This window comes from Bufo bufo, chromosome 5 (assembly GCF_905171765.1).
Source record: "Bufo bufo chromosome 5, aBufBuf1.1, whole genome shotgun sequence".
Lineage (NCBI taxonomy): Eukaryota > Metazoa > Chordata > Amphibia > Anura > Bufonidae > Bufo > Bufo bufo.
In genome coordinates, this window is record NC_053393.1 from 373588622 (window position 1) to 373616485 (window position 27864).

The 27864-nt window shown below is 40.2% G+C and overlaps 1 protein-coding gene and 1 long non-coding RNA gene across 2 annotated transcripts; one reads left to right on the forward strand and one right to left on the reverse strand.

Moving 5' to 3' along the window:
* The first annotated feature begins 24 nt into the window (after window positions 1–24).
* On the forward strand, window positions 25–23799 carry LOC121001336. The gene is made up of 4 exons (XR_005779033.1): window positions 25–172; window positions 5997–6002; window positions 8869–8875; window positions 23770–23799. It is a non-coding gene; the product is annotated as an uncharacterized LOC121001336 (long non-coding RNA).
* Window positions 21081–27864, reverse strand: NRN1 (neuritin 1). Its single transcript, XM_040432367.1, has 3 exons — window positions 27678–27864; window positions 23348–23492; window positions 21081–21835 (listed from the first exon to the last, which is right to left on the reverse strand). The coding sequence occupies exons 1-3, from the start codon at window positions 27730–27732 to the stop codon at window positions 21616–21618; spliced, it is 420 nt and encodes a 139-aa protein (XP_040288301.1). The 5' UTR covers window positions 27733–27864; the 3' UTR covers window positions 21081–21615.

Consider the following 27864-nt stretch of genomic DNA (forward strand, 5'->3'; position numbering starts at 1 on the left):
CTCAAGATTTATTACTATGATTCTGCAGTTTACAGTAACACCCCATATGTGGTCATAAACTGCTGTACGGGCACACAGCAGGGCGCAGAAGGAAAGGAACGCCATTTTGTTTTTGGAAGACAGATTTAGCTGGATTGGTTTTTAGACACCAAGTCCCACTTGAAGCCCCCTGGTGCACCCCTAGTTGTTCTATATTACACTTTTTGTACACTTTTTGTGAGGCAAAGTAACAAAAAATTGAAATTCTGAAATTTTATCTACATTTGCCATTAACTCTTGTGAAACACTTAAAGGGTTAGCAAAGTTTGTAAAATCAGTTTTGAATACCTTGAGGGGTATAGTTTCTTAAATGGGTCACTTTTTGGAGTTTCTACTCTAGGGGTATATCAGGGGTCTTCAAATGGGGGGACATGGTGTCAAAAAACCAGTCCAGCTAAAACTGCCTTCCAAAAACCATATGGCGTTCCTTTCCTTCTGTGCCCTGCCGTTTGGCCATACAGCAGTTTACGACCACATATGGGGCATTTCTGTAAACTACAGAATCAGGGCAATAAATATTGAGTTTTGTTTGGCTGTTAACCTTTATTTTGTTACGGGGAAAAATGGATTCAAATGGAAAATTTGCCAAAAAATTGCTTTTTTTGGCACCGTTTTTATTTTTTATTATTTACAACATTCATCTGACAGGTTAGATCATGTGCTATTATTATAGAGCAGGTTGTTATGGACGCAGGGATACCTAATATGTTTACTTTTTTTATTTATTTAGGTTTTACACAATAATATCATTTTTGAAACAAAAAAAAATCATTTTAGTATCTCCATAGTCTGAGAGCCATAGTTTTTTATTTTTTGGGTGACTGTCTTAGTTAGGGTCTCATTTCTTTCAGGATAAAATGACGGTTTGATTGGCATGATTTTGGGGTGCGTATATTTTTTTAATTGCTTGCTATTACACTTTTTGTGATGTAAGGTGACAAAAAAATTACCTAACATGTATACCTTTTTTTATTTATTTAGGTTTTACACAATAATATCAATTTTGAAACAAAAAAAATCATGTTTTAGTGTCTCCATAGTCTGAGAGCCATAGTTTTTTCAGTTTTTAGGAGATTGTCTCAGTTTGGGTATAATTTTTGCAGGATGAGATGACGGTTAGATTGGCACTATTTTGGGGTGCATATGACTTTTTGATCACTTGCTATTACACTTTTTGTGATGTAAAGTATCAAAAAAATTGCTTTTTTGACACCGTTTTTATAAAAAAAAAATTACAGTGTTCACCTGAGGGGTTAGGTATTTTTGTAGAGCCGGTTCTTACGGACGTGGCAATACCTAATATGTATAGTATTTATTAATTTATTTAGGTTTTACACAATAATATAATTTTTTTAACATTTAACACAATAAAAGCATTTTTGTAACAAAAAAACATGTTTTAGTGTCTATAGTCTGAGAGCCATATGTTTTTTATTTTTTGGGTGATTGTCTTATGTAGGGTATAATTTTTTGCGGGATGAGGTGACGGTTAGATTGGCACTATTTTTGGGGGCATGGGGATTGGCACCATTGATCGCTTGGTGTTGCACTTTTAGTGACGTAAGGTGACAAAACAAATGTTTTTTTAGCACAGTTTTTATTTATTTTTTTTGACAGTGTTCACCTTAGGGGTTATGTCATATGATATTTTTATAGAGCCAGTTGTTACGGACGTGGCGATACCTAATATGTACACTTTCTTTAATTTTTTTTAAGTTTTACACAATAATATCATTTTTGAAACAAAAAGAAATCATGTTTTAGTGTCTCCATAGTCTGAGAGTCATAGTTTTTTCATTTTTTTGGCGATTGTCTTAGGTAGGGTATCATTTTTTTGGGATGAGATGACGGTTAGATTGGCACTATTTTGGGGGGCATGCGACTTTTTGATCGCTTGCTATTACAACTTTTGTGATGTAAGGTGACAAAAAATTGCTTTTTTGACACTGTTTTTATTTTTTTATTTTTACGGTGTTCATCTCAGGGTATAGGTCATGTGGTATTTTTATAGAGCAGGTTCTTACGGACACAGCAATACCTAATATGTGTACACTTTTTTTTTATTTATTTTTTACGTTTAACATAAAAAAGCATTTTTGAAACAAAAAAATCATGTTTTAGTCTGAGAGCCATAGTTTTTTTATTTTTTGGGCCATTGTCTCATGTAGGGGCTCATTTTTTGCGGGATGAGGTGACGGTTTGTTTGGTTCTATTTTGGCGTACATACAACTTTTTTGGTCACTTTTATTACCTTTTTTGGGAAGTAAGGTGGGCAAAATTTCAATTTCATCATAGTTTTTAGTACAAAACCGTTTTATAGATCAGGTCGTTACAGACGCGGTGATATCAAACATGTGTAGGGAATTTTTTTATTTATTTTTTTAATCAGTGATAAATGTGTTTTTTTATTTTTACTTTTTTTTTTTTTTTTTGACCCACACCAACTTGGTTCTTGAAGATCCAGTGGGTCGGATGTCTGTATAATACAATAAAGTACACTATATAGTAGCAGCGGGTGATGGGGAGGGAGGGGGGCCCCTCCCTCTGTGATCCCATCAAGAATCGGGGGCTGAAAAGGCACAGCAGCCCCCGATGGGAGAGGGAGGGAGCTCCCTCCCTGTTAACCCCTTCCATACAGCGGTCCCTACGGACCGTGGCATGGAAGGGGTTAAACGGCTGACATCTATGTGATGATGTCAGCCGTTTCAAGCAGAGTGTCAGCAATGTGCTTATACTCTGCTTTACAAGCTCGGCCATCCTGAAAACGAGAGGGAGGTCGGGCGGATGATCGCGCGCCCGCCCTGTCGCCCACACTGCTGCACCGCCCCCAAACCCCCTTGCTGCGCCCGCCAGCACATCACAAAGAGGTTAAACATAAAAACAAAGGCATTTTGAAGTTTCTGATCCCTGCGGTCATGGACCGTTGGGATCAGAAACTTCCGAAAGTGCTGCAAACCGCAGGTCTGAATTGACCTGCGGTTTGCAGCGATCGCCGATACGGGGGGGTCACAGGACCCCCCTCGGCATTGTCAGAGAGTGCCTGCTGAATGATTTCAGCATGCACTCTGTTCCAATCACCGCCGCGCGGTGGTGATCAGAAATACACAGGACGTACCTGAACGCCCTGTGTCCTTAAGTACCGGGACATTAGGGCGTACAGGTATGCCTTGTGTCCCCAAGAGGTTAAGTATGTGTCTGTGTTTGGGTGCATCTCTCTTACTTTAAACAAATCACCATATTCTTGATCATGTTAATTTTACTATTATAAAGTGTGTGGATCTATTTTTAGTTCAAAATAATTTAAATTATCTTATAAGCTAACTGAAAATTGGTTTAGAAACTTCTAGTAAACTCAATAAGAAACTTGTCTACAGTAAGCTGTTGAGTGCCCCTTAGTGGTGGCTGCAGCCAACCAGAATTGTGTAATTTACACAATGTAGGGAGACACACGGTTTGTTGCTTGGGATCAAAGAAGAAGGTCCCAAATCCACTATGAACCTGTTTAGATCTTCTTGGACAAAATGAGATGAAGATCAGAGATTCAGAAAAAAAATTGCGCACTGTGGCAGTCTCTTATGGGGGTATTGTTTGCTTGTATGTTTTGGTGGCACTTTGACTGCCTGATAAGGAAGGACTGTGGCAGTTGGTACTCTGAGGGATTTGTGATTGTCATCATTATGAAAGAACTATAGGTGTCACTGTAATTGTTTGTTTGTGTTATTGCGGTATTTGGACTGTCACTGAAAGAACAGGAGGTTTATTCTGTCCTTGAGCGGCTAAGCAAGCCAGATGAAAGAAGAGGTGTAGAGGAAGTCCAGTAGAGATAACATGCCTGAAAAGGATTTACAGGCTCTACAGTACATGTGTCCAGGAGTTATGGCTGTATTAGACCTGCAGATCAGCATTTCGATTGCTCCTTCCCGACATTCTCCTGTTTGCCATTGAAGGAGACCGCTGCTTTTACATGCAGCTATCTCCGACAGTATGGGGAGGAGCAATCGATAATACCATTGCTCGTCCCTATACAGAATCATTGTTTTCCAGCAGCTGGTTTGGTCAACTATTTGCAGGTCTAATACAGCCCTTAGCCTCCTATGCTTGGATATGTGTTTAAGCAGACTGATCACCTGCTTAGGAATCCCAACATCCCAAGGTAGATTTTGTGGACATGTACTGTAAGTACAGCAACCTGTTCAAAAAAGGTGCAGAACAGTTTGCCTGCTGTGAGGGTAACACCCTCTGGTGGCACTGTATTGTCTAAAATATACACCCTATGTCTGGATGCTTATGTGAGAGTCACCTAGTGAAGTTCAGAGTAAGGAAGACCACTTTAAACCGATACATTGGCCTATTAACTACCTGTGCAGCCTTGAAACTTGTAACATCTGTGAAAGTGCATTTTGTTAACAACTGTGATTCCATACATGCCAAGAACTGTCCTGATCTCAGGGGAATTGCTAGGGTCTCAAAAGATCCGGGGCCCAAGCCCCAATGAATATTGCCCAATTCTCGAAGTCAATCAATCGCCCCCTCCCCCTGCAAACACTAGCACTGAAGACATTTTACGGTACTTGCTATACAGATATACAGCAACACATACCTCTCACAATCAGGGCCTCCAGGTGACGTCTCCTCTGATGTAGATCTTCTCTGTCATCATCTTCTCCATTCGGTCGGGACAACTTCTCTCAGCCGCGCCTCGTCTGCAGAGTGTGAAATACAGACATCTTGGCTTCTTCATTTTTCTTTACCCCAAAATACTATCCTGAAGAAAAATGAATGCCCCCCATAGTAATAGTACTCCTCATAGTCCCACCAATAGTAATTCCCTTCTAGAATGCCCTCATTAGTAATAGTGCCCCCTACAGTGCCCCCAACAGTAACAGTGCTCCCCAAGAGTGCCTCCATTAGTAGAAGAGCCCTCCGGTATTAATAATGTCCTTACAGAGCCCCCAGTAGAAATAAGGCCACCCTATTGTTAGCCCAGTGGTAATAAAGCTCTCTACAGACCCATCAGTTTTAATAAGGTACCCCATAATGCTCTTAATAGAAACAATGTTGATCTATAAGTCCCTCCTATAGAGCCCCCCAGTAGTAATAAGAACGCTTAATGTCCCCTGGATTTAAAATGTCCCTACAGTGCCCCCAGTATTTATAATACCCCCTATAGTTATAATGCTCACCATGAAGTTCCCCAGTATTTATATCACCCCCCTACTGTTATAATGCCCACACATTGCCTCCAGTATTTATATTGCCCCCTAATGTTATAATGCTCGCCTTGAAGCTCCCCCAGTATTTATAATGCCCTCTGCAGTGGCCCCTGTAGTTATATTCCTCCAGATACTGTCCTCAGAAATTATAATTCCTTTAGCCCCTCCACCATACAATCCCATGTAAATAACACTATTTCCCTCCTCCACCATAGAGTCCAATGTAAATACTATCACACCATCTATCCAGCCCCCTCCAATATACAGTCCCATGTAAATAACATCCCTCTCTATCTACAGCCCCCTCCAAAATACAGTCCCACGTAAATAACTTCACCCCCTCCTCAGCCACCTTCAACATACAGTCCATGTAAATAACATCCCCCGTAAATATTCAGTCCCATGTAAATAGCATCACTCCACCCCACTGTCCCACGTAAATAACTTCAGTCCTAACATACAGTCCCAGTTAAATAACTACAACTCCCAACATTGCTCCGCCTCTCACACTGAGTAATCTACCCCTTCACTTACCTCTCCTCATGTAGCAGACCTCATTATAGCTTCTTCCCAGGACTTCTCTTCACTGCTGAGCCGTCCTCTCCTGCACTGGTCACATGATGGTGACATCATCGCAGGTCCTTTTCAGCTACTGCATTTAGAACTGATCACATGACCTGTGAGGTCATCACAGGTCCTTCAGCTCTTGCAGTGCATTAGATTCAATTGTATTGCCGTCCTGAGGATGCAGTTGTATCTAGCAGGCAGGCAGTACATTCAGGGCCTGGGACAAAACATCAGGGGCCCAAGCCCCAAATGTTTTAAATTAGCAACGCCCCTGCCTGATCTATTTGAATTCTTCTATAAATAACTGTTCTACTGCACAACTGCCTCATCATTGCAGTAATACTGATCTGCAAAGTGTTGGCGTCACGACTCACGAACCATGACCCTGCCTTGCACCTCTAAACCTTTATCTCCAAGGGCACTTCAACCATCATCAGCGAGGAGGGAATAGTGAATGTACAAGTGACCCTGCTCAGGACAAAGTATCATGTCCACTGCGCAAGCACTGAGTCACTCAGCCAAGTCAACGCTTGCATAATTGATCTGATGACCTCAGGAAGCAGCATCAGATACCATACTCAACCACCTAGTCATGGGCTAGTTTCACTCTAGCGACAACCTGTTTCAATAGGCTGTTCCAGTAGTGGAACAGCCTGCCAGAGTTTATTGTATCCAGCACAGATAGATGCTACATTTCCCCGGTGGAGCCCATTGACTATAATGGGACCGGAGGGAATCTGGCATGTTTCTGGCATTAGTGCCAGGATTCGGCCGGACAAAAAATGCTGCTTACAGCAGTATTTGCAATACTGCATGTGATGAACTATGGCAGGCTGTTCCTCTACTAGTGATGAGCGGGAGGTGCCATATTCGATTTCGACGAAATTCGCGAATATTCGCTAGAATATTTGTTTCATATTCGTCGAAATCGAATATTCGCCATTTTTCTAGTTATCGCGATTAATATGCGATTTAAATAATCGCGTATTGCTATTGTAACTTAAGGCTACTTTCCTATTGGTTTGATATCTAGAATTAGCGAAGAAGACGAATGTATTCGTCATATTGCTCAAAACGAAGATAACAAAGTATTCTCCATCTTCGTTTTAGTTCCATATTCGTCAACTTCGCTAATTCTAGCAATCAAATAGGAAAGTTGACTATAGATACAGCTAAGTTTAATTCGCTATGCGATTATATTACTTTGCTTTTTTTTTTTTATAAATAGAATATAATTATAATAATCAAGTATTTAACTATTCAATAAAAAAAAAAAAGCAAAGTAATATAATCGCATAGCGAATTAAACACAGCTGTCTCTATAGTCAACCTTCCTATTTGATTGCTAGAATTAGCGAAGTTGACGAATATGGAGCTAAAACGAAGATGGAGAGCACTTTGTTATCTTCGTTTTGAGGAATATGACGAATACATTCGTCATATTCGCTAATTCTACAAAGCCAACCATAGTAAACCAGGTCTAAGTTGAAATCGCAATGCGATTAATTCAAGTTATATTAATCGCATTGCGATTTCAACTTAGCACTGCTATATTCCATATTCGTTAATTCTAGCCTAATATGCAATATAGCAGTGCTAAGTTGTAATCGCAATGCGATTAATATAACTTGAATTAATCGCATTGCGATTTCAACTTGTACCTGGTTTACTATGTTTGGCTTAGTAGAATTAGCGAATATGACGAATGTATTCGTCATATTCCTCAAAACGAAGATAACGAAGTATTCTCCATCTTCGTTTTAGCTACCTATTCGTCAACTTTGCTAATTCTAGCAATCAAATAGGAAAGTTGACTATAGAGACAGCTGTGTTTAATTCGCTATGCGATTATATTACTTAGCTTTTTTTTTTTTTTACAAATGGAATCATTATAATAATCAAGTATTATTTATAACTATTCTATTTTTTTTTAAAAAAGCAAAGTAATATAATCGCATAGCGAATAAAACTTAGCTGTCTCTATAGTCAACTTTCCTAAGTTATATTAATCGATTATTTCAAGTTATATTAATCGCATTGCGATTACAACTTAGCACTGCTATATTCCATATTAGGCTAGAATTAACGAATATGCAATTCGATTATTATAACTTGAATTAATCGAATTGCGATTTCAACGTAATTCTCAAATCCGACAGTACATTCTAGTATGGAGATGTTCCCATGGTGATAGGGACGCTTCATGAGCACGGAAGTCGTCAGAAGCGGCAACGGGCACTGACTGGAGCAGCCAGGAAGCCAGGAATCCTAAGGACAGGTAAGAACTACTTTTGGGAAGTGGGAAAGAAAAAAATATAACAATTAAAAAAAAAACGAATATTCGAAATATCGAATTTATAGCACTATATGCGAAATATTCGCAAATTAGCGAAGTGCCGATATTCGCCAAAAAAAATCGATATTCGAATATTCGCGCTCAACACTATCCTCTACCGAAAGGACAGTTTAGTTAAACTATCCTTGGCTGACTTGGCGCAGGCGTGAGGATACAGGGCTAGACAAGATATCTAGCCCTGTCAATCAGAGGGGAGGGGGGAATGCACAAAGGAGATAGGCATTAGGATACCATTGTTCCAAGCCTTCTAGCTGGCCCCTTGGTGCTCGAAAGAGATAATTAGTATACTAATAAAAATTCTCACATCTCAGGAAAGCTACTACCTAGAAATTTAAGGTATGATTTTAATCAACATGATCAACCCAACCATGAAATATGGCTGGTGTAATAGGGTTGATTATGCTGATAGATGCTCTTTAAACTTTTAGCAAAAAAGGGATGATTATTAGCTTTTGGCCAAAGGTGATAGTATTTCTGAAACTGCTCAGTTTGTGAACTGTTTGTATGCTGCCGTGGTGAAAGTGTATTGTGAATGGACAAATGGCACCATTGTAAATAACCAATGTTCAAACTACGGAGCACCATGTGCCATTGATGTGAGAGGTGAATGGCTGCATGAGGGAGGACCGACAAGCTACAGTTGATCAGCTCACCAAAATAAATCGGGGGCTACCAGACCAACAGTTCAGAAAGCCTTACTGTGTTTGGGGCTCCAAAGCAGATGAGTGGTCACTGCACCTCTGCTAATTAAGTTGCATTGGCAGAAAAAGCTTACATTTTTGCGGCAGTATTAGAATTGAACCTCCGCTGATTGGCAAAAGATTGGCTTCTCCAATGAGTCACATTTTCTACTTCATCAAACGGATGGACATTGGTTTGTCAGGTGGGAAACATCAGAGAAGAAACACTCTGCAACCATTGCTGGAAGAGCACAAGCTGGCGGTGGCAGCATTATGGTCTGAGAAAGGTTTTCTTGACACTGTCTGGACCCACTGATCCTTGAAGAAGACACCCTCAACAGATTTTGGATATAAATCCATCCTTGCAGATCACGCACACCCATACATGCTGATTGTCTTACCTGGGGTGAATGGGATCTTCCAGAAAAAAAATGAGACATGTCCAACATTGGTTGGAAGAGCATGACCGAGACTTCTAATTACTACCTGAAAGGGTTCTGCTTCTGTATGCACCCTGATTCCTCCTTCATCCCCATTGACAGGCGCCTGGAGAGCTATGTCAATGACACACACACACAGTATGGTCCTAGAAACGGCTCTGATTTTATCTTGAGAATACGGCTTCTTATACATACATCCATACAGGAAACAGATGTGGTTCACATATACAATGGTGTTGAGTAGAAACAATTCATTATATGGAAATAAGGCTAATGTAAATACATTCACCCTCTAGTATGATGTCACCCAACATCCTGTCATTCATACAGATCATATAGCTTATTCTATTTAACCCTTCACTACCCTGGACCTCTAATTCCCCAGGCTTGAACCCGATTGAGCATCTTTGGGACCATCTCAATCTTCGTGCTCACTCTATGGATCCTCCACACGCCCCCTCCAGCAGCTGTGGGATTCCACAGCTGTCAGCATGGTTCCAGATACCTGTGAAAGGTGGTCGTAATAATGTGATTCGACTGTATATACAGTCCTGATCAAAAGTTTAAGACCACTTGAAAAATGGCAAAAAATCATATTTAGCATGGCTGGATCTTAACAAGGTTCCAAGTAGAGCTTCAACATGCAACAAGAAGAAATGGGAGTGAGACAAAACATTTTTTGAGCATTCAATTTAATGAACACAACGAATAAACTGAAACAGGCTGTTTTTTAGCTGATCAAAAGTTTAGGACCACACCTCCAAAAAATCCCCTAACCCCCCTAAAACAGAAATCCAACTTCCAAACATGAACTCAGTAATGAGTAGCTCCGCCGTTATTGTTTCTCACTTCAAAAATTTGTTTCGGCATGCTTGATGCAAGCGTTTCCATGAGGTGAGTGGGAACATTTCTCCAAGTGGTGAAGACTGCCGCACGAAGGCCATCTACTGTCTGGAACTGTTGTCCATTTTTGTAAACTTTCCTTGCCATCCATCCCCAAAGGTTCTCAATTGGATTTAGATTAGGGGAACACGCAGGATGGGCCAAAAGAGTGATGTTATTCTCCTGGAAGAAGTCCCTTGTCCTGCGGGCATTGTGTACTGTAGCATTGTCCTGTTGAAAAACCCAGTCGTTACCACACAGACGAGGGCCCTCAGTCATGAGGAATGCTCTCTGCAACATCTGGACATAGCCAGCGGCCATTTGACGCCCCTGCACTTCCTGAAGCTCTATTGTTCCACTGAAGGAAAAAGCACCCCAGACCATTATGGCGCCCCCTCCACTGTGGCACGTAGAAAACATCTCAGGTGGGATCTGTTTGTCATGCCAGTAACGTTGGAAACCATCAGGACCATCAAGGTTAAATTTTTTCTCATCAGAGAATAAAACTTTCTTCCACCTTTGAATGTCCCATGTTTGATGCTCTGTTGCAAAGTCCAAACGAGCAGTTCTGTGGCGTTCAAGGAGACGAGGTCTTTGAAGACTTTTTTTGTTTTTGAAACCCTTCAGTCTCAGATGCCGTCTGATGGTTATGGGGCTGCAGTCAGCACCAGTAAGGGCCTTAATTTGGGTCGAGGATCATCCAGTGTCTTGACGGACAGCCAATTGGATCCTCCGGCTCAGTGCTGATGAAATTTTTTTGGGTCTTTCACTTGACTTTTTAGTTCCATAACCCTCAGGATCATTTAAGAAATTTGTGCGACCTCAGCAGCGATGGCGCGCTGTGAGAGACCCTGCTTATCCAGTTCAGCAACCCGACCACGTTCAAAAAGGGAGAGTTTTTTTGCCTTTGCCATCACAACGTGTGACTACCTGACAGAAAAAGACAATGAATCCACATCTTTGCACAGATTTGACCTTTTTAAAGGCATGTGGTCCTAAAATTTTGATCAGCTGAAAAACAGCCTGTTTCAGTTTAATCGTTATTTTCAATTAATTGAATGCTCAAAAAATGTTTTGTCTCACTCTCATTTCTTCTTGTTGCATGTTGAAACTGTACTTGGAACCTTGTTAAGATCCAACAATGTAAAATATGATTTTTTGCCATTTTTCAAGTGGTCTTAAACTTTTGATCAGGACTGTATATATATATATATATATATATATATATATATGTATATATATATAAATAGCAAAAGAGGGCAGCACTCCAAAAAGTAAAAATGAAAAAATCTTTATTTACCCATATGGGACAAGAGACGTTTCGGCTCAGTATGTGAGCCTTTCTCACCCCTTTGCAGCCAAAACACCCTCCACTCTTCTTGGAAGGCTTTTTAGAAAATTTGGAGTGTATCTGTGTGGATTTTGCCCATTCATCCAGAAGTGCACTTATGAGGGCAGGCAATGATGTTGGAGGAGAGGGCCTGGCTCACAATCTCTATTCTAATTCATCCCAATGGTTTTCAATGTGGTTGACGTTGGGACTCTGTTTGGGCCAGTTAAAATTCTTCACACAGCCATGCCTGTATAGACCTTTATTTGTGCACTGGGGCACAGTCATACTGGAACAGAAAAGGGTTTCCCCCACACTGCTTTCACAATGATGAACACATACCATTGTCCAAAATGTCTTTGTATGCCAATGCATTAAGAATTGCCTTCACTAAATCTAAAGGTGGATTTACACCGAGCTTAAAGTTGATTGTAGGGAAGGAAGTGCTCCTTCAGTGAAGTAGACCACCATATTTACATGCAATGATCTCCTTCCCAATATGAGGATGAGGCATTGCTATTTCCATCGCTTGTCCCCATACAGCTGCATTGTTTCTGTGCGGCAGATTGCTGTTTAAACAGCATGATCTGCTGCCCAGAAAAAATAAATTTGACTTGTTTCGCTCAATGGGGACGGATCCGTTTGAAGATGACACAATATGGCTCAATTTTCAAACGGATCCGTCCCCCATTGACTTTCAATGTAAAGTCTGGACGGATCGGTTCAGGCTACTTTCACACTTAGAAATTTTTTTAAACTATAATGCAGACGGATCCGTTCTGAACGGATCCAAACGTCTGCATTATAGGAGCGGATCCGTCTGAGCAGACATCAGACGGACCCGCTCTGAACGCTAGTGTGAAAGTAGCCTAACCCTCCCGCTAAGCCGCATCCTTTTCACGGCACTTCAGAAAAGTGCTGAGAAGCTCAAAAAGTTGCAAACGATAGTGCTCATATGGCCTGCAATATAATCTGGCGTAAAGAGATTGATAAATTTCCATAACATTACATGGTCTGTCAAACTTGAGTTACTGTGGTTCATAAACACTTCCACTTTGCAAGAATACTACTCACAGTTGATGGTGGAATATCTAGGAGGAAAGAAATTTTACAAACTGACATACAGTATAAGGCCTATTGCACACGGACGTTTTTTTTTCCCGTTTACTGGACGTTTTTTGCGTTCCGTATACGGTCCGTATACGGAACCATTCATTTCAATTGGTCCGCAAAAAAAAACGGAATGTACTCCGTATGCATTCCGTTTCCGTATTTCCGTTTTTCCGTTCCGTTTTAACATAGAACATGTCCTATTATTGCCCGCAAATCACAGTCCGTGGCTCCATTCAAGTCAATGGGTCCGCAAAAAAACGGAACACATACGGAAATGCATCCGTATGTCTTCCGTTTCCGTTCCGTTTTTTGCTGAACCATCTATTGAAAATGTTATGCCCAGCCCAATTTTATCTATGTAATTACTGTATACTGTATATGCCATACGGAAAAACGGAACGGAAAAAACGGAACAGAAACGGAAACACAACGGAAACAAAAAACGGAACAACGGATCCGTGAAAAACGGATCGCAAAACACTGAAAAAGCCATACGGTCGTGTGCAATAGGCCTAATGGTGACATTCTATTACAGTACCTCTCTGGAATTCAGTAAGTTCTTAAGAACGACCATTCTTTCACTCATGTTTGTAAAGGCAAAGTGCATGGCTAGGTGCTGGATTTTATACTCCTGTGGCAATGAAACATTTGAATTCAATGATTAAGAGATGTGTCCCAATACTTTTCTCTATGTACAGTATATAAAGGGAGAGAAAGAGAGAGTGTGCGTTTGTGTGTGTTTTGTTTTATTGTATTAAATAATACTCAATTCTCATTCCTTTACAAAATAAATATTGAATAGATTGTGTAACAGTATTTAATACTGCCTTTCAGAAAAGCTATCCATCATATCCTATCTGGCATTATAATATTACAATAAAAATGAGCTGAATTGGTCTGACAGATGCAACTAGTGACTCAGCTGTCAACATACTGAGTGTGTAGAGTATTGCCAGCAAACACCCATGTGACCTCATCTAGTGCATTGATGGAGGAAGCTGTTGGAGGCTGATTTTTATTCATGTTTCATGACTGGTGGCCTGCTTCATGGACCAGCTATGATAACAGGAAAGATAAAATATAATATCCTGAGATACAATGGGACTCAGATGCAAATGTGTCTAAAAAATAACACAATTCAAAAAATAAACTGTATAAGCAAATACTGATGGACATTTATCAAGACTGGTGTTCCTATAGGTTATTTATCTATCTATCTATCTATCTATCATTATCTATCTATGTATCTATCTTTTATCAAATCTATCGATCAATCATTATCTATCTATCTACTGTATTTCTATTCAGAGTGCTTTATAAATTGAATGTAGCTGGAACATTATTGTCTGCTCCTGCCAAGTGAATCATGTGTAGGCAAAGGAAATTAATACATGACTGGCGCATTTCCTAAAGAAAAAAATTGTTCCCTGGGCTCCGCTGCTACCATGTAGAAACCATACTGCAAATCTTTTACAGTTAGGTTCTATTCACATTGGCATTTTTACCATTTCTGTTGGGGTTCTGGGTCAAAATTAGCACAGTCTCTCTATAGCTACTATATTCTTGACATCAAAACAGTGGAACCCCAACAGAGGCCTTCACTTTAAAGGGAGCGCAATCTTCTGTGGGGCAATGCTCTTAGTTATATTGGTAAAAAGGATGTGACAAATTCCCTTTAAGTTAAAGGGATTGTCCGGGTTCAGAGCTGAACCCGGACATACCCATAATTTTATCCAGGCAGCCCCCCCTGAGGTTAGCATCGGAGCAGTTCATGCTCCGATGCTCTCCCTTCCCCTGAGCAGGATCGCGCAGGGCAAGGGCTCTTTTGTTTACCATAACAAACTGTCGGGCGGAGACTTCTGCCCAGCAGTGTGTTCGGTGACGTCACCGACTATGATGGGCGGGCTTTAGCTCTGCCATCGCCATTTTACAGGCTAAGGCAGCGCTAAAGCCCGCCCATCAGTGCCGGTGACGTCACCGGGCTCACTGCTGGGCGGAAGAAGAGGCTTCGCTCGGCAGAAAGGGACCCGATACGTCACTGACTGTAAGAAAAACGGCACTTCTGGCTGGGATTTTCTCATTGGCAGAAGTAGCATAAGAATTGTGAGGTAAAGGTAGAAGAGGCATGAGTGTAAAATTTAGGGCACTGTTGTCCACACACACCAATCTTCCCAATCCTGGACAACCCCTTTAATAGTTTTCATTAGTGTTGAACAAATTGAACCCGGACGAAAATGGAATTCAGTCCAAATTTCTGGATAAATTCGATTCACCGTGAAGCCGAATTTCCTCGTGCTTCGTGGTAGCAAATTGATTTTACCTGAAATAAAGTAAAAAAAAAAAAAAATCATACTTACCTCCACCATTTGCTCACAATAGACCAGCTGCCACCCTCTTGATTGAAGATCTCGCACGAAATCCCGTGCACGGTGATGACGTCATCACAGGCCAGACAAGATTTCGCACTAGATCTTCAATCAATATAGCGGCGCCTGGCCCGTCGCAAGCAAATGTAGGAGGTAAGTATGATTTCATTTCTATTTTTACATTTCAGACTGTATTATTACTATCAGTTGTCGCAATCATGTATGATCGCGGTATCTGAGGGCTATAATGACGGAGACCAGCGCATTCACCGGCTTCCTGTCATTGCATCCACTGCTTACAATAAAATGTGATGAAGTAAAACAAATTATTTGTAAGACAAAATGTAAAGCCATTTTCTGCTAAATAAAGTTTAAAAAAAAAAAAAAGACTGAATATGCAAAAGAGATTCCATAAATATTCTTCATTTTCAGCAGCACAATTATCACTGTCTAAGCATGTGGCATGTGGTCCTGGAAGTGCGATCTTGGTGCTGCATGTAATGAGATTCCCGGGGCGGTGGAGATGAGGGTGAGAGGATTGAGCTGGGGACTTGTCAGCTCAGAAAGGTTTCATGATTCAGCTGAAGCTCCCAGTCTGCCTCAGGCTGCAGACTGTGGAAAAGAATCCGTAATACCAGTCAAATGCCTCTTTAGAAAAGAGAAATATGCTTATTGGTTCTTCTGTAGGAAGTTCCCGAAGGACAGCACACAATGTAGCCATGCTTCAGCGGCATTGCCTTTCCTGAGCTCCCTTATTAAGCCTCATGTACACGACCGTTGTTTTGGTCCGCATCCGAGCCGCAGTTTTTGCGGCTTGGATGCTGACCCATTCACGGGGCCGCAAAAGATGCCGACAGCACTCCGCGTGCTGTCCGCATCCGTTACTTCATTCTGTGGTCCGCAAAAAAAAATGTTGTCCTTTTTGTGGACAAGAATAGGCAGTTATATCAATGGCTGTCCATGTCGTTCCGCAAATTGCAGAACGCACACGGACGCCATCCGTGTTTTGTGGATCCGCAATTTGCGGGCCACAAAACACACATCGGTCGTGTGCATGATGCCTTAGAGACATGTGCCAATAAAATGAAATGTGCTAAATACATTGTTCTTACATCAAAAGCCTTGAAGGGACACTAGACCTTATATCATCTACAGTTGAATGTAGACTATTTTTGTGGTGTCCCAAGAAGTCCAGAATAATATCTGTCCCTTGGTCATTACTTACATCTTGGACCCCCATAAATACTTACAGATGTAGTACGGCCAAGGCTAGGTTCACACCAGACACATACATCCTCGACTGACCTACTGTATACACCAGGCATGCTCAACCTGCGGACCTCCAGCTCTTGTAAAACTACAACTCCCACAATGCCCTGCTGTAGGTTGATAGCTGTAGGCTGTTCGGGCATGCTGGGAGTTATAGTTTGGCAACAGCTGAAGGGCCGCAGTTTGAGGATTCCTGGTATACACGTTGCATTTGGGTGAGGCAAAGGTATATCAACATATAATGGCTACAGGCGTGTTCACTTTTTGCTTTGGCAGCCGCATCACAGATTCCATGGCAGAACAAAGTAGCACAGCATGCTGCACGATTTTCTCCAGTAAAATGATTACTACCATGATGGAAACCCTATTGTCCCCCCTTATAGCCCATGGGGTCTGTAGCACACTGGGGCTGCCTGTCATCTGACACATCCTATGTTCCTATGATGGAGCTGAACACTGGAAACAATTAGCGGAGAAGTAGCTGCGATGTGAACTAAGCCTAATGCTATGTCAGAATGGCATAAATCTGCCAAGTAATAACCCGTGCACAAGTAAAACCTATACATTACATCAGAAGGAATTTGCTTTTGCTGTTGACCCCAACTCTCAATCTAATCACATTTACATGGCGGATTTACACGCCCCAATTGTCGGTCCGATTATCGAGAATGAACAGATAATCAAGCCTTGTAAAGGTGCCGCAGAAAGAGTGATCTGACGCCCAGAAACAATGAATCTGTATGAGGATTGCAGTGGGCCAGTGGCCGTAGCTCATCCCCATACCATGGAGGTGATTGCTGCATGTAAATGCAGCTCTTCACCTCCACTGACGAGCAGTCAGTTATCAGGAAGGAACAATAATAATAATTGCCTGCTCAATCCGGCAGTGCTTTTAGTCTTTAGCTTTGCATTCCGTAATACCGTGGGGGTTATTTATTAAGACCGGTAATTTATACACCGGTCTTAATCCCCCCCACGCTGGCGGCGGATAGGCCAAAATTTTGTAGAGGCACGTGCCCCTACATAACTTTGGCGCTTGGTGCCGTCAGCCATGCGACATGGTTTAAACTACGCCAGCTCTCTTGCTGATGTAGTTTAAAACCATTGTCCATTAGTGTTGAGAGCGAATATTCAAAAAGCAAATTTTTATCGCGAATCGATATTCGCAATAAAAATTCGCTTTTTGAATATTCGCTCTCAACACTAATGGACAATGGTTTTAAACTACGTCAGCAAGAGAGCACTTTGAGAGCACTTTGAGAGCACTTTGAGAATTTGAATATTTAGAATATAGTGCTATATATTCGTAATGACGAATATTAGTTTGTTTGTTTTTGTTGTTTTTTTACACAGTAGACATCAGGTGATCATCCCTCCCTTCTTTTATCTTGTGGGCCAATGAAAAGGCTTTGTCACAGCTTAGCAACATCCCTAGTAACTAAGTTGCCTGCCCCTTACTATACAAGTTGCACGTATTGCAAAAAAATATGCGCATCATTAATTGCCGAAAATTCGCAAGCACAAATATATTGGAGCACTCTATCTGCATATAAAGCTATTCCAATGTTCTGCCGTGTCAACCATTTTCTCCAGTCTCAGCAAACTTCTACCAGCTTGAAAAATGGAGCATAAGTGACCCACGCCTGAATTTCGCGCGCATTACGCGAATATTACATTGCCAGTTTTCGCAACCAAGAATCTAATCTCGAATTCGCAAATTCACGAATATATGAATATTCTACTAAATATTCGCGAAATACCGAGAATTCGAATATTGCCCCTTCCGCTCATCACTATTGTCTATGCCATAAACTGGCGTGGAAAATGATGAGTGATATGGGCCGGCCAATTCCCCTCCCACGCCACGTCCCCTTTTCTGCCCCCTCGAAAAAGTGGCTTGAGCAGAGAAAAGTCACAGATTTTGCCGCAAAACCCCTTTGCGACAAAATCTGCGACAAAAATACCCCAGTGGCATAAAAAAAATAATGAATGATCCAATGTGCGTTTCTGCAATTGCTCAACTCAGTGTCTCCTATGTGGGTGGACTGCAGGTAAACCTACTACTACTACATTAGCTGAAATACAGTGTGAAACCATTCGAATGACAAACTCAGCCCTGCTGCACCAGTACATACCTGGTAATATGATATTGGCAGCTCTCTTTATACATATATATATATATATATATATATATATAATCAGTAAGATAGCAAAATATACAAAAAGACTCACATATACACTGATATATAGAATATTCTATTCCTGCAACTCATGTTAGTTAAATCCAGTACTAGTGATACCATCATATGCAGCCTTGTCTACTGACCCTTCCATCTAGTATTGTAAAATGATATAATGCAATTTTCCTTGACATTCCTACAATTTATATTTAACTTTATTTTTATAATGTAATAAAATAGGCATCTAGTTCTCATTAAATGTGATTAATGATATAGATAGGATTAAACCCTCTGCCCCTTACAGCCCCACTTTGTAATCCCATTACAAATCTGTGACTGTGCATTCTGCCTGTGGCTTGCTCTGGTAATGAGAGTCACATCTGCATTGGAATAACAGTGAGACAAGATTTCCCTGGAGAATTTATTTTTCATTGAACATATTTTTTTTTCTCTCTGCTAACAAGATTGATATTAAAATCGAAACATGCTTCACCCAACTGTGCAGAATACCCCCCCCCCCCCCCCCCCCCCCTTCCCCTTCTTCCTTCCAATTTCAATGCAAGGTGTAACATTTCATGCAGCTCTCCTGCTGTAGGTGCCTGGGATGCTGCATGCATGGGCAATGTATAAAGGCAAGGATAGCGTTAATTAATGCCCATGCTCAGGGGATGGGAAACCACAGCAGCATCTTCACACAGGCTCCTTACTGATGTGACAGGCACTTTATCCGACAATAGAAAATATCCCTGTAAAGTAGCTATGCACCAGTCTATGGAAAGGTCACATATTGTAGAGAGAGCATCTTCTCAGTAATCCAGGTATCTGTGTCTGATCTCCATCTAGCCTCTCTATCCTTTGTTACAGTGCACTTCTAGACCCACAGTGCACTCAGCCTCTTCTCTAGGTGTATAACATTTGATTGTTACACATTACATTAGTAAAGGACAGGAGAATGGCCAGCATACCTTATTTCTTAAGGAGTAGATGGAGGATACAGTTAATGGACATTACATTGTACTGTATGGCTTTTACTGGCTGGGCTCACAAAGGGTTTGGTGCTGCTTTCATGTGTACACACAAGTATACTTCTCCCAGACATCAAGAGCCTATAAATAGAAAAGGTTACAGCATTTCCCTCTGCTAAATCAATAGAGCTGCTCTCCTGCAAATTCAGCCGAGGTGTCTTATTAATTATGAAACGACTCCTCTGATCTCAGAACAGGCAGTTTTCTGCTGCCCCTCTCCAGTCCTGCCTAATAGTGGGGACCTTCTTTTCTTCACACTCCTCTCTCTGTCTCTTTATCTCTCTGTCTCTTACACCCCTCTATTTTCTCTGGTGTATCTTTATTTCTCCTCCTTTTTTCCTTCTCTTCCCTTCTCCTCCAGTGCTATCACTTCTTTTTTTAATCTTCACAATCTCTCTTTGTTCCTCCTTTCTCCTCCCTTTCTGATTCTCTTTACTTTTTTTCTCACTCTCTCCCTTTCCTCTCTCTTTTCCTGTTCGTTTCTTTTCCTTTCCGTTTCTCCACAACTCCATTTCTCACTCTCTCTTTCCTCTATCTCTTCCTGTTCTATCACGTCGCTCCCTCTTTTCTTTCTCCCCCCTTTCCCTTTTCCACACTCTCCTTTTCTCACTTACTCCTTTTCTCTCTATTTCCTGTTCCCTCTGTCTCTTCCTCCTTTTGTCTATCTCTTTCCCTCCCTTCCCTTTCTCACACTCTCTTTGTCTTACATCTCCATTTATCACTCTCACCTCTTCACTTTATTTTCTTTTTCTCTCCTTGCCTCTTCCCCCTTTTCTTTATTTCTTTTACTCCCTTCCCTTTCTCATATCTTCTTTTCTCACTTTCTCCTTTTCCTCTCTGTTTTCCTGTCCATCTCTTCCTCCTTTTCTCTATCTCTTCCTCCTTTTCTCTATCTCTTTTCCTTCCCTTTCTCAGACTCACATCTCCCGTTCTCCTATTTTCCGTTCTCTTTTCCTGTTCTCTCTCTCTCTTCCTCCTTTTCTATATCTCTTTTTCTTCTCTTTCTCCTTTTCCTCTCTGACCTCTTTATAATTGTATTTGTTTCTACCTTTAGCCATTTTCGCAGACTCTCACTTCCCTTCCTTTTTCACAGTGCCTTCATCTCCCCCCTTCACATTTCCACATTTCTAATCTCTACCTTGTGGCAATACTTTTCTACAAACATTTGGTAGCAAATAGAAACTTCTAATAAAACACAGCGGCTTTGAAACAATAATTTTATTAATTATCTTGTACTATATACTTTGTAGCAAATATCTCTTTTTTGCTGATTTGAGTTTATAATAAACTTTCTGTTAAATTACATTTATTTATTTTTAAAATCAAGGCTCTCTCTTTAATTCTCTGTCAAAATCTCTTATATTTTTTTATAATAACTATTTTGTACGATTATACATTTACTCCCCCATTTGTGGTTTACACTGTCGGATACTAAAGTAATATGTGTAACACCTAAACCGAGGAAAAGAAAGAAAGGAAGGCAGTGAACTTTGAAATATATCTTGGCAACAGCAGATAAAGCTTCACTCCCTCAGCAGTCCATGGATCATACTTGCCCAATCATTTGCACATTCATCCTTTGGCCATTCATCCAGTTACTTGGTGCTCTTTTTGCCAGTGCTGTTCTTTCCTTGGTTACATAGTTGCATTGCAATGAGGAAAACATGGTTTTTGTGGAGAGGGGATATGGTGAACATTGGATAGTGATAGACCATGTGAACATCTACAGCACATCTTCCACATGTGACTGGTCCCTTGGCTTATTTTGCATGTGATGGTTTATTTAATAATGAGGAGCCCACTTCCATCTCTTCTTCTCCTGTTATTGTTATTAATATTATTATTGTAATTATTATTATTATTATTGGTTGGCCCAGGGCCTTTCCTGAGTTTCTTTGCAAAGGATAAAGGGCTCACTGTTTCTGGTTTGAAGATGTAAAGCTGAGGTCCGGTTTTGGCTGTTGTTGCTCACTGTTTGTTAACATTTGGCAAACGAAACACAAATTAAAGAATATATATATTTTTTTTAATTTTCCACAATCCTAGATGGGAAACGTCACAGAGAACACAACGTCCCCGGAGAACGGATAAGGTATTTCCTCTAGAATCCAGCAGGTGGCGCGAGTGAGGGCGGATTCCTGATGCTTTGGGTCTACTAGAAGATCCAGGTAAGTAGAGCAGATAGAGACAGCAGGAGTAAAGGCAGGGTGGCTCTGGGCCCCGCGGAACCGCTAGATCTTCCGCACATTTGGAACAAGCTGCCTTCAATGTTGAGTTTTTGGGAATCCTTTTTCAGTTTCTCCCACATGTCTGCTGCCCCTTCATGACAATCTGCGAGCACTGTGACAGCACACACATGGAATTCGTTCCAGTACCTAAATGAGACAGGACAAAGGGACATGGTCAGTGGATTGCTGGCCCATTTCTCACCGTACTGCACACCTTGTGGTCATGTAGGAGCTGTCTGCTACAAATAAGTGTGGGGATCATTTCTTGTGTGTTAGTGAGAATGGTCATGGTAAGCCTTTCCTTATTATATGATCTTCTAAAATATTTTGTATGTAAAATAAAGAATAATAAAAAAAAATCTCTAATTCTCTTATCTTGTACTATACTATACTATAGATATAGATATATAGTACAACGGTGGAATTTCGAATTGCCCTTTGCCATATGTTTATGTGATAATAAAGTTACTATTTTCCTATGTATCATGCAGGAGAACAAAGAGATGAGTTTGCAAATGATTTTCCAGGAGTAAAATTGCAAATTGAGTTATTTATCAATTATTTGTCAATTTGACTGCTGCCCCTTGGAGATGCCAGAAGTGTCCTAGCATGTGCCATTGTCAGCAGGTCTTCAAGACACGTGGGGTTCCTATCAATTGAGATTTATCAGCTTAACATGGTTGTAAAGCCAATAAGTCTCCAGCAGTCAGTGATGTACAGGAGTGTATTCCCGGGGGAGCTGGAGCATAGACGTGTGACCCTGAGCAGTCTGCAGCCTTGTCCTGTCCCCTGTCACCCCCTCCCCATCTGCCCGGTGTGACCACGTCCTAGCTGGGCAGAGGAGCTGCATGCTCTGGCATTGAGGAGCTCCAGTCTTCCTGGATTTCTAATAATGAGAATATTCAGGGGCTGGGAAACTGTCTCTAGTACAAGTAGTCTGCTCCCCCCCCCCCCCTCCCCATAGCTCTCAGCATCCTAACATCAGATGACCAAACTCTACATTCCATCTATCATCTGTCTATCATGTTATATCGATATGCCTACCATATATCTAATTACATCTCTGTCTATATATATATATATATATATATATATATATATATATAAAATTAGTGTGTGTATGTGTAGGTGTGTGTGTATAGTGTCTGTATGTGTGTGAGTAATTTAGCGGTTTATAGTTTTATTAATTATTTTATTAAGGATGTTGGAAGATTGGCAGATTTGAGTATTGTTAAAGATTACATAATGACTTTTATTGTTTTGTATTTTCTGGCTTTATGAAATATGATTAATTCATTCCATGTATTAATTGCATGGACAGTAGTGTGTGTGTGTGTGTGTGTGTGTGTGTATATATATATATATATATAGTATAAATATATATATATATATATATATATATATATATAGTATTAAAAAAAATAATATATATATAATTAGCTATACTACTGCATTTCTATGGTTATTGTGTATGGATTAATTGTAAGATATATACATATATATGTTCTGTAAATTCCCCATGCAGAGGAGTGTGTGTAAGTTGAGGCTTGCATTGACATGGTGGCTGTGGGGGTGGCGCCTGTGGTAGACAGTAGACGTCAGTGTGCAGCCAGTCATTCATCAATCTCTTACAGAAGAAAACTAGCTTTGAAGACTTACGAGCAAATGGTGTTGAGATTTTTCTCTTCGTCCATGCTTTGCGAATAGGTTTCCATTTTATCTCCCATGGTAAGCATACAGTTGGAGAAGCCCTTAAAGACCGCATCGCACTTTCCTGCTGCCCTCACTGCCTGCACCAAGTATGCTGGAAGAGAGATCAGCACCAGGTCAGCGGGACAGCTCCCATCACACACACCTTACCACTATTCCCCCAGCACAGGTCACTTCATCAACACTGCTGCATCACTTATAGTCACATATTACTCCCCTGATTCATCACATTTCTCACTGTCCATCTTCAGCAGAACTAGATTGTCCATTTCACAAATGATGAGGATATCTGATAGATATCTTATAGAACATGTATATACTGTATACACATAGACATGCATAGACATCAAATATATAGATGTAAGAGATAGGTAGATCAATAATAAAAAAGTTATCCATTTATCTATCCTTAACAGATAAATATAGACATTAGATATATTCGTGTGTGTGTATATATATATATATATATATATATATATATACACACACATATATTTCTATATCTTATGTCTATACATATATTTATATAAGATATTATAGATAATGGATAGATGAATGGATAAATAGATAAACATACAGGCATACGATATATATATATATTTAGCGATGATCACGATGAATATTATTTTTACAGGTGAATATTAGCCAATGTCCTGATTTTTTATTTCCAGGCTTGGAGGCAGATGACCCCCACTCCCTGACACTGGCTTTAGTGTAATAATATCTGCTCCTCCTTGTGATTCCAGAGAATAAATACATTGTCACAAAATGATTTCCGACTCTGAAATGAAGGATCATTTTACAGGCGACGCCAGGCAAGGATAAAGCATTCTCCAGAACATGAAATAACTGCTGGATCTGGGGACAATCAGAAGGTTTCTCAGAGATGGATCCTGTAATATTCCCCATGCCGCACTCTACGGCGGAGAACCGCTATTCCACATTAACATTCCCTTGGATACGAGGTTAGATGCTGCAGTCAGTGTGGGGGAAGGGGGAGGGGGGGGGTCTGTGGTATTTCTGGGGATGTGTAGGTCACACACTATCTGCATCCACCACATACAGTGGCAGCCCGCTTGGTGTATGCCTTCCATTTCCCCTTACAGAGGCATCCAGGCAGCTTGTCATTAATAATCCATGCAGACATTACCAGGTCTCTTTCATGGTCTGCTCCAGCAGACTACAGCTCTGCCCTACAGGATCTACTCACTGCACCCAAGCCAGGAGTGGAGGCTCTGGCGATCCATTGAACGATCTTAAATGGACTACATGTTCAGTGTATCAATGTTTACAGCTCATGCTTCAAATTGCACCGATCTCATCGGTCAATCAAAGTCAACTAGTTTAATTGCCAAGGCAATCCGGTATTATATGACTGGTTTGGGATGTTGAAATATCATATAGGTGACTTGTGAAAGGGACATATAGTGCTGGGTATGAAGGTGGCACCCTCTTCTGTGCCTGGAATAGATTTGGGATGCTTCAGCCCCTCCTCCCTCTAATGGAAGGGGGTGACAATACACTGCATCTATGAATCCGACAGATCGACACTCCATGAATATGAATGCCACCCTAACAAACAAGCTAAAGGAACCCCAACTGCTCATTGCTGCGCATGCGTCCTACTATATGGCATGACATCTTTATTTCATACCAGGCTGAAACCAATAAAGATTCCTCTTGGATCAGACGGTTTTTCAGTCAATGGCCCTTTCTGGAGTCTAGCAGATATAACTACCGTTAATATAGATTGATCCTAGCTGCACGCACACACTATGCAGCCATCCTGGCACCACAGACCTGTGCCAACCTAGGAGATCCTCTAGGAAAAATCACTGCGGGCAAGGAAATGCCCCTATAGCAAAAAACAATTCTACCTTCTACAAAAAAGATGTAAGAGCAATGGTGTTGGGTATAGACATTACAAACCATGGCCTTTCCCTGGTGCACCTTATCCCTTGCACACAGCAGATAACCAGTCTATAAAAGGCAAAATATATCATACAGCCTAAAATATTCATTGTGACCCAGAATGTGCCAAACATGGAAAAAACGAACACCCCAGGCAATTCAAGAACCCAACATTATGAATGGCACCAGTACAAACATATAAAACTGCTCAAACCAATGTAATATCACATTGTCGAATTTATAATTGTGAAAATGTATATATATATATATATATATATATATATATATATATATATATATTTATACACATTTTATATATATACTGTATATACACATTTAAATATATATATATATATATATATATACTGTATATACAATATATATATATATATTTACCATATATTTTTATACACATTATATGTAGGTTAATAAAGGACTACACATTTTTTCACCAATTGCCGCGGTCTTTTCTTTATATATACACACCCACATATATTTACTATATGTACAATATATATAATATATATATATATATACTGTATATACACATTTTATATATACTGTATATACACATTTTATATATATATATATATATATATATATACTGTATATACACATTTTATATATATATATATACTGTATATACACATTTTATATATATACTGTATATACACATTTTATATATATATATATATATATATATACTGTATATACACATTTTATATATATATATATACTGTATATACACATTTTATATATATACTGTATATACACATTTTATATATACTGTATATACACATTTTATATATATATATACTGTATATACACATTTCATATATATATATATATACTGTATATACACATTTTATATATATATATACTGTATATGGAGATAATAAATCTATTCTTTTTCGTTTGGCCATTTCCCAGCAGCACGAGGAGCCTGCTCCTGGCAGAGGGAAGCTGCTAATAATGCTGTTCTCAGGTTGCAGCAGCCTGGTCTTCCTGCAATTAGCAGGCAGTGGGAGAAGTGTTGATGTCTGCTAATGTCATTACTGGTGTAAAGTCAATGCTGACGCCTGGCAGTCACCAGGGTGCAGGGCTGGGCACATCAGGATGGCTCCTGCTCTTTGTCCCGAGCTTCATTAGTCGGGGCTTGGAGTTTTAATTGTCTGTATAGGTTTCTCTCCTTACTGGAGGTGCTAATTGACGCTTTTCTTTTCATCCTCTGATCACCCAGGTTCCCTATCTCAGGGGGGCATTGTTGTGCTAGGGAAGAGCTGCTGCCACTGGGGCCTATTTGTCACCGAAGAGATGCCAAGTGCAGCACTTGTCGCAGTGAGCTGGCCAATGGTGTGTGTGCCATAGTGGCTCTATGGGAAATGCACTGCTCTCCCTGGTCACCATACACACACATCTAGGAGGTCTACAGCCTGCCCTGCTGGAGGCACAAGCCCCTTCCTAAAAGATTCCAGTAACATAGGCTCCTCACTGACACCATTTATGTCAATGGTTAGAAGAGGAATTAGGATTAAATGAATAGACGTATAGAGGAATATTGGATGGATGGATAGATAGAGATAGAAGGTATAAACATAAAAACATAGAAACAAAATAGATATTAAATGGAGAGACATGTATAGATAAATATTAGATGGATAGATAGGTAGATATGAGGCAGAAACATATAGAAACATGAAATGGATATTACATGGAGACATGTATAGATAAATATTTGGTAGAGAAATAGATGTAAATGAGGTAGAAACACAGAAACAGATAGACATATCACATAGAAATGATATGGATAAATTGAGATATAAATATTAGATGCATAAATAAATATGAGATAGATAAATAATAGATAGATATAGAGTAAATAGGAGATACATAGAAACATGAAATAGATACATGCATTGATAGACATTAGATGGATACATGTATAGATAAAAATTAAACCAAACGATAGAAGATAAAAACATATGAAATAGATAACTGCATAGATAGATATTAAATAGACACATGTGCAGATACAGATAATCGAAAAATAGACTGATGTTAACCATATAGTTATATATATATATACACACACAACAGAATCATAGAAACATGCCATTATATTAGGAAAACAGCCCGAATTTAGTTCGATCTGGTTCTTTCGCATTTGGCCCCCTCCATGTCCTCCCCAGTTCCCACCATGTCATCTATACATGCCGCACAGTGTGAATGATCATAAATATAGAGAAAATACCAATAACGCTGGACAAAGGCAGAGACGATCGTTCATTCCTACACGGGTTAAGGATGGAGGATCCGAGTAATAAGGGATATGATGGCGATGGCAGACAGTGGGGCTGAGAGCACTCACCTATGTGCACAGCGAGCGCCAGTAGAATATATCTTCCGTTCAGATGAACTCCCATCCTACATTGAATAAAACCATTGGAGACTGTAGATTAATGGGATATTTGGGAAATCCTGGGTGGGGAGTGATGAGAACTAGGCATTGCCAATAAGTTCCAGCCGCTGACACTTAGCAGAGCCGGAGAGAGAAG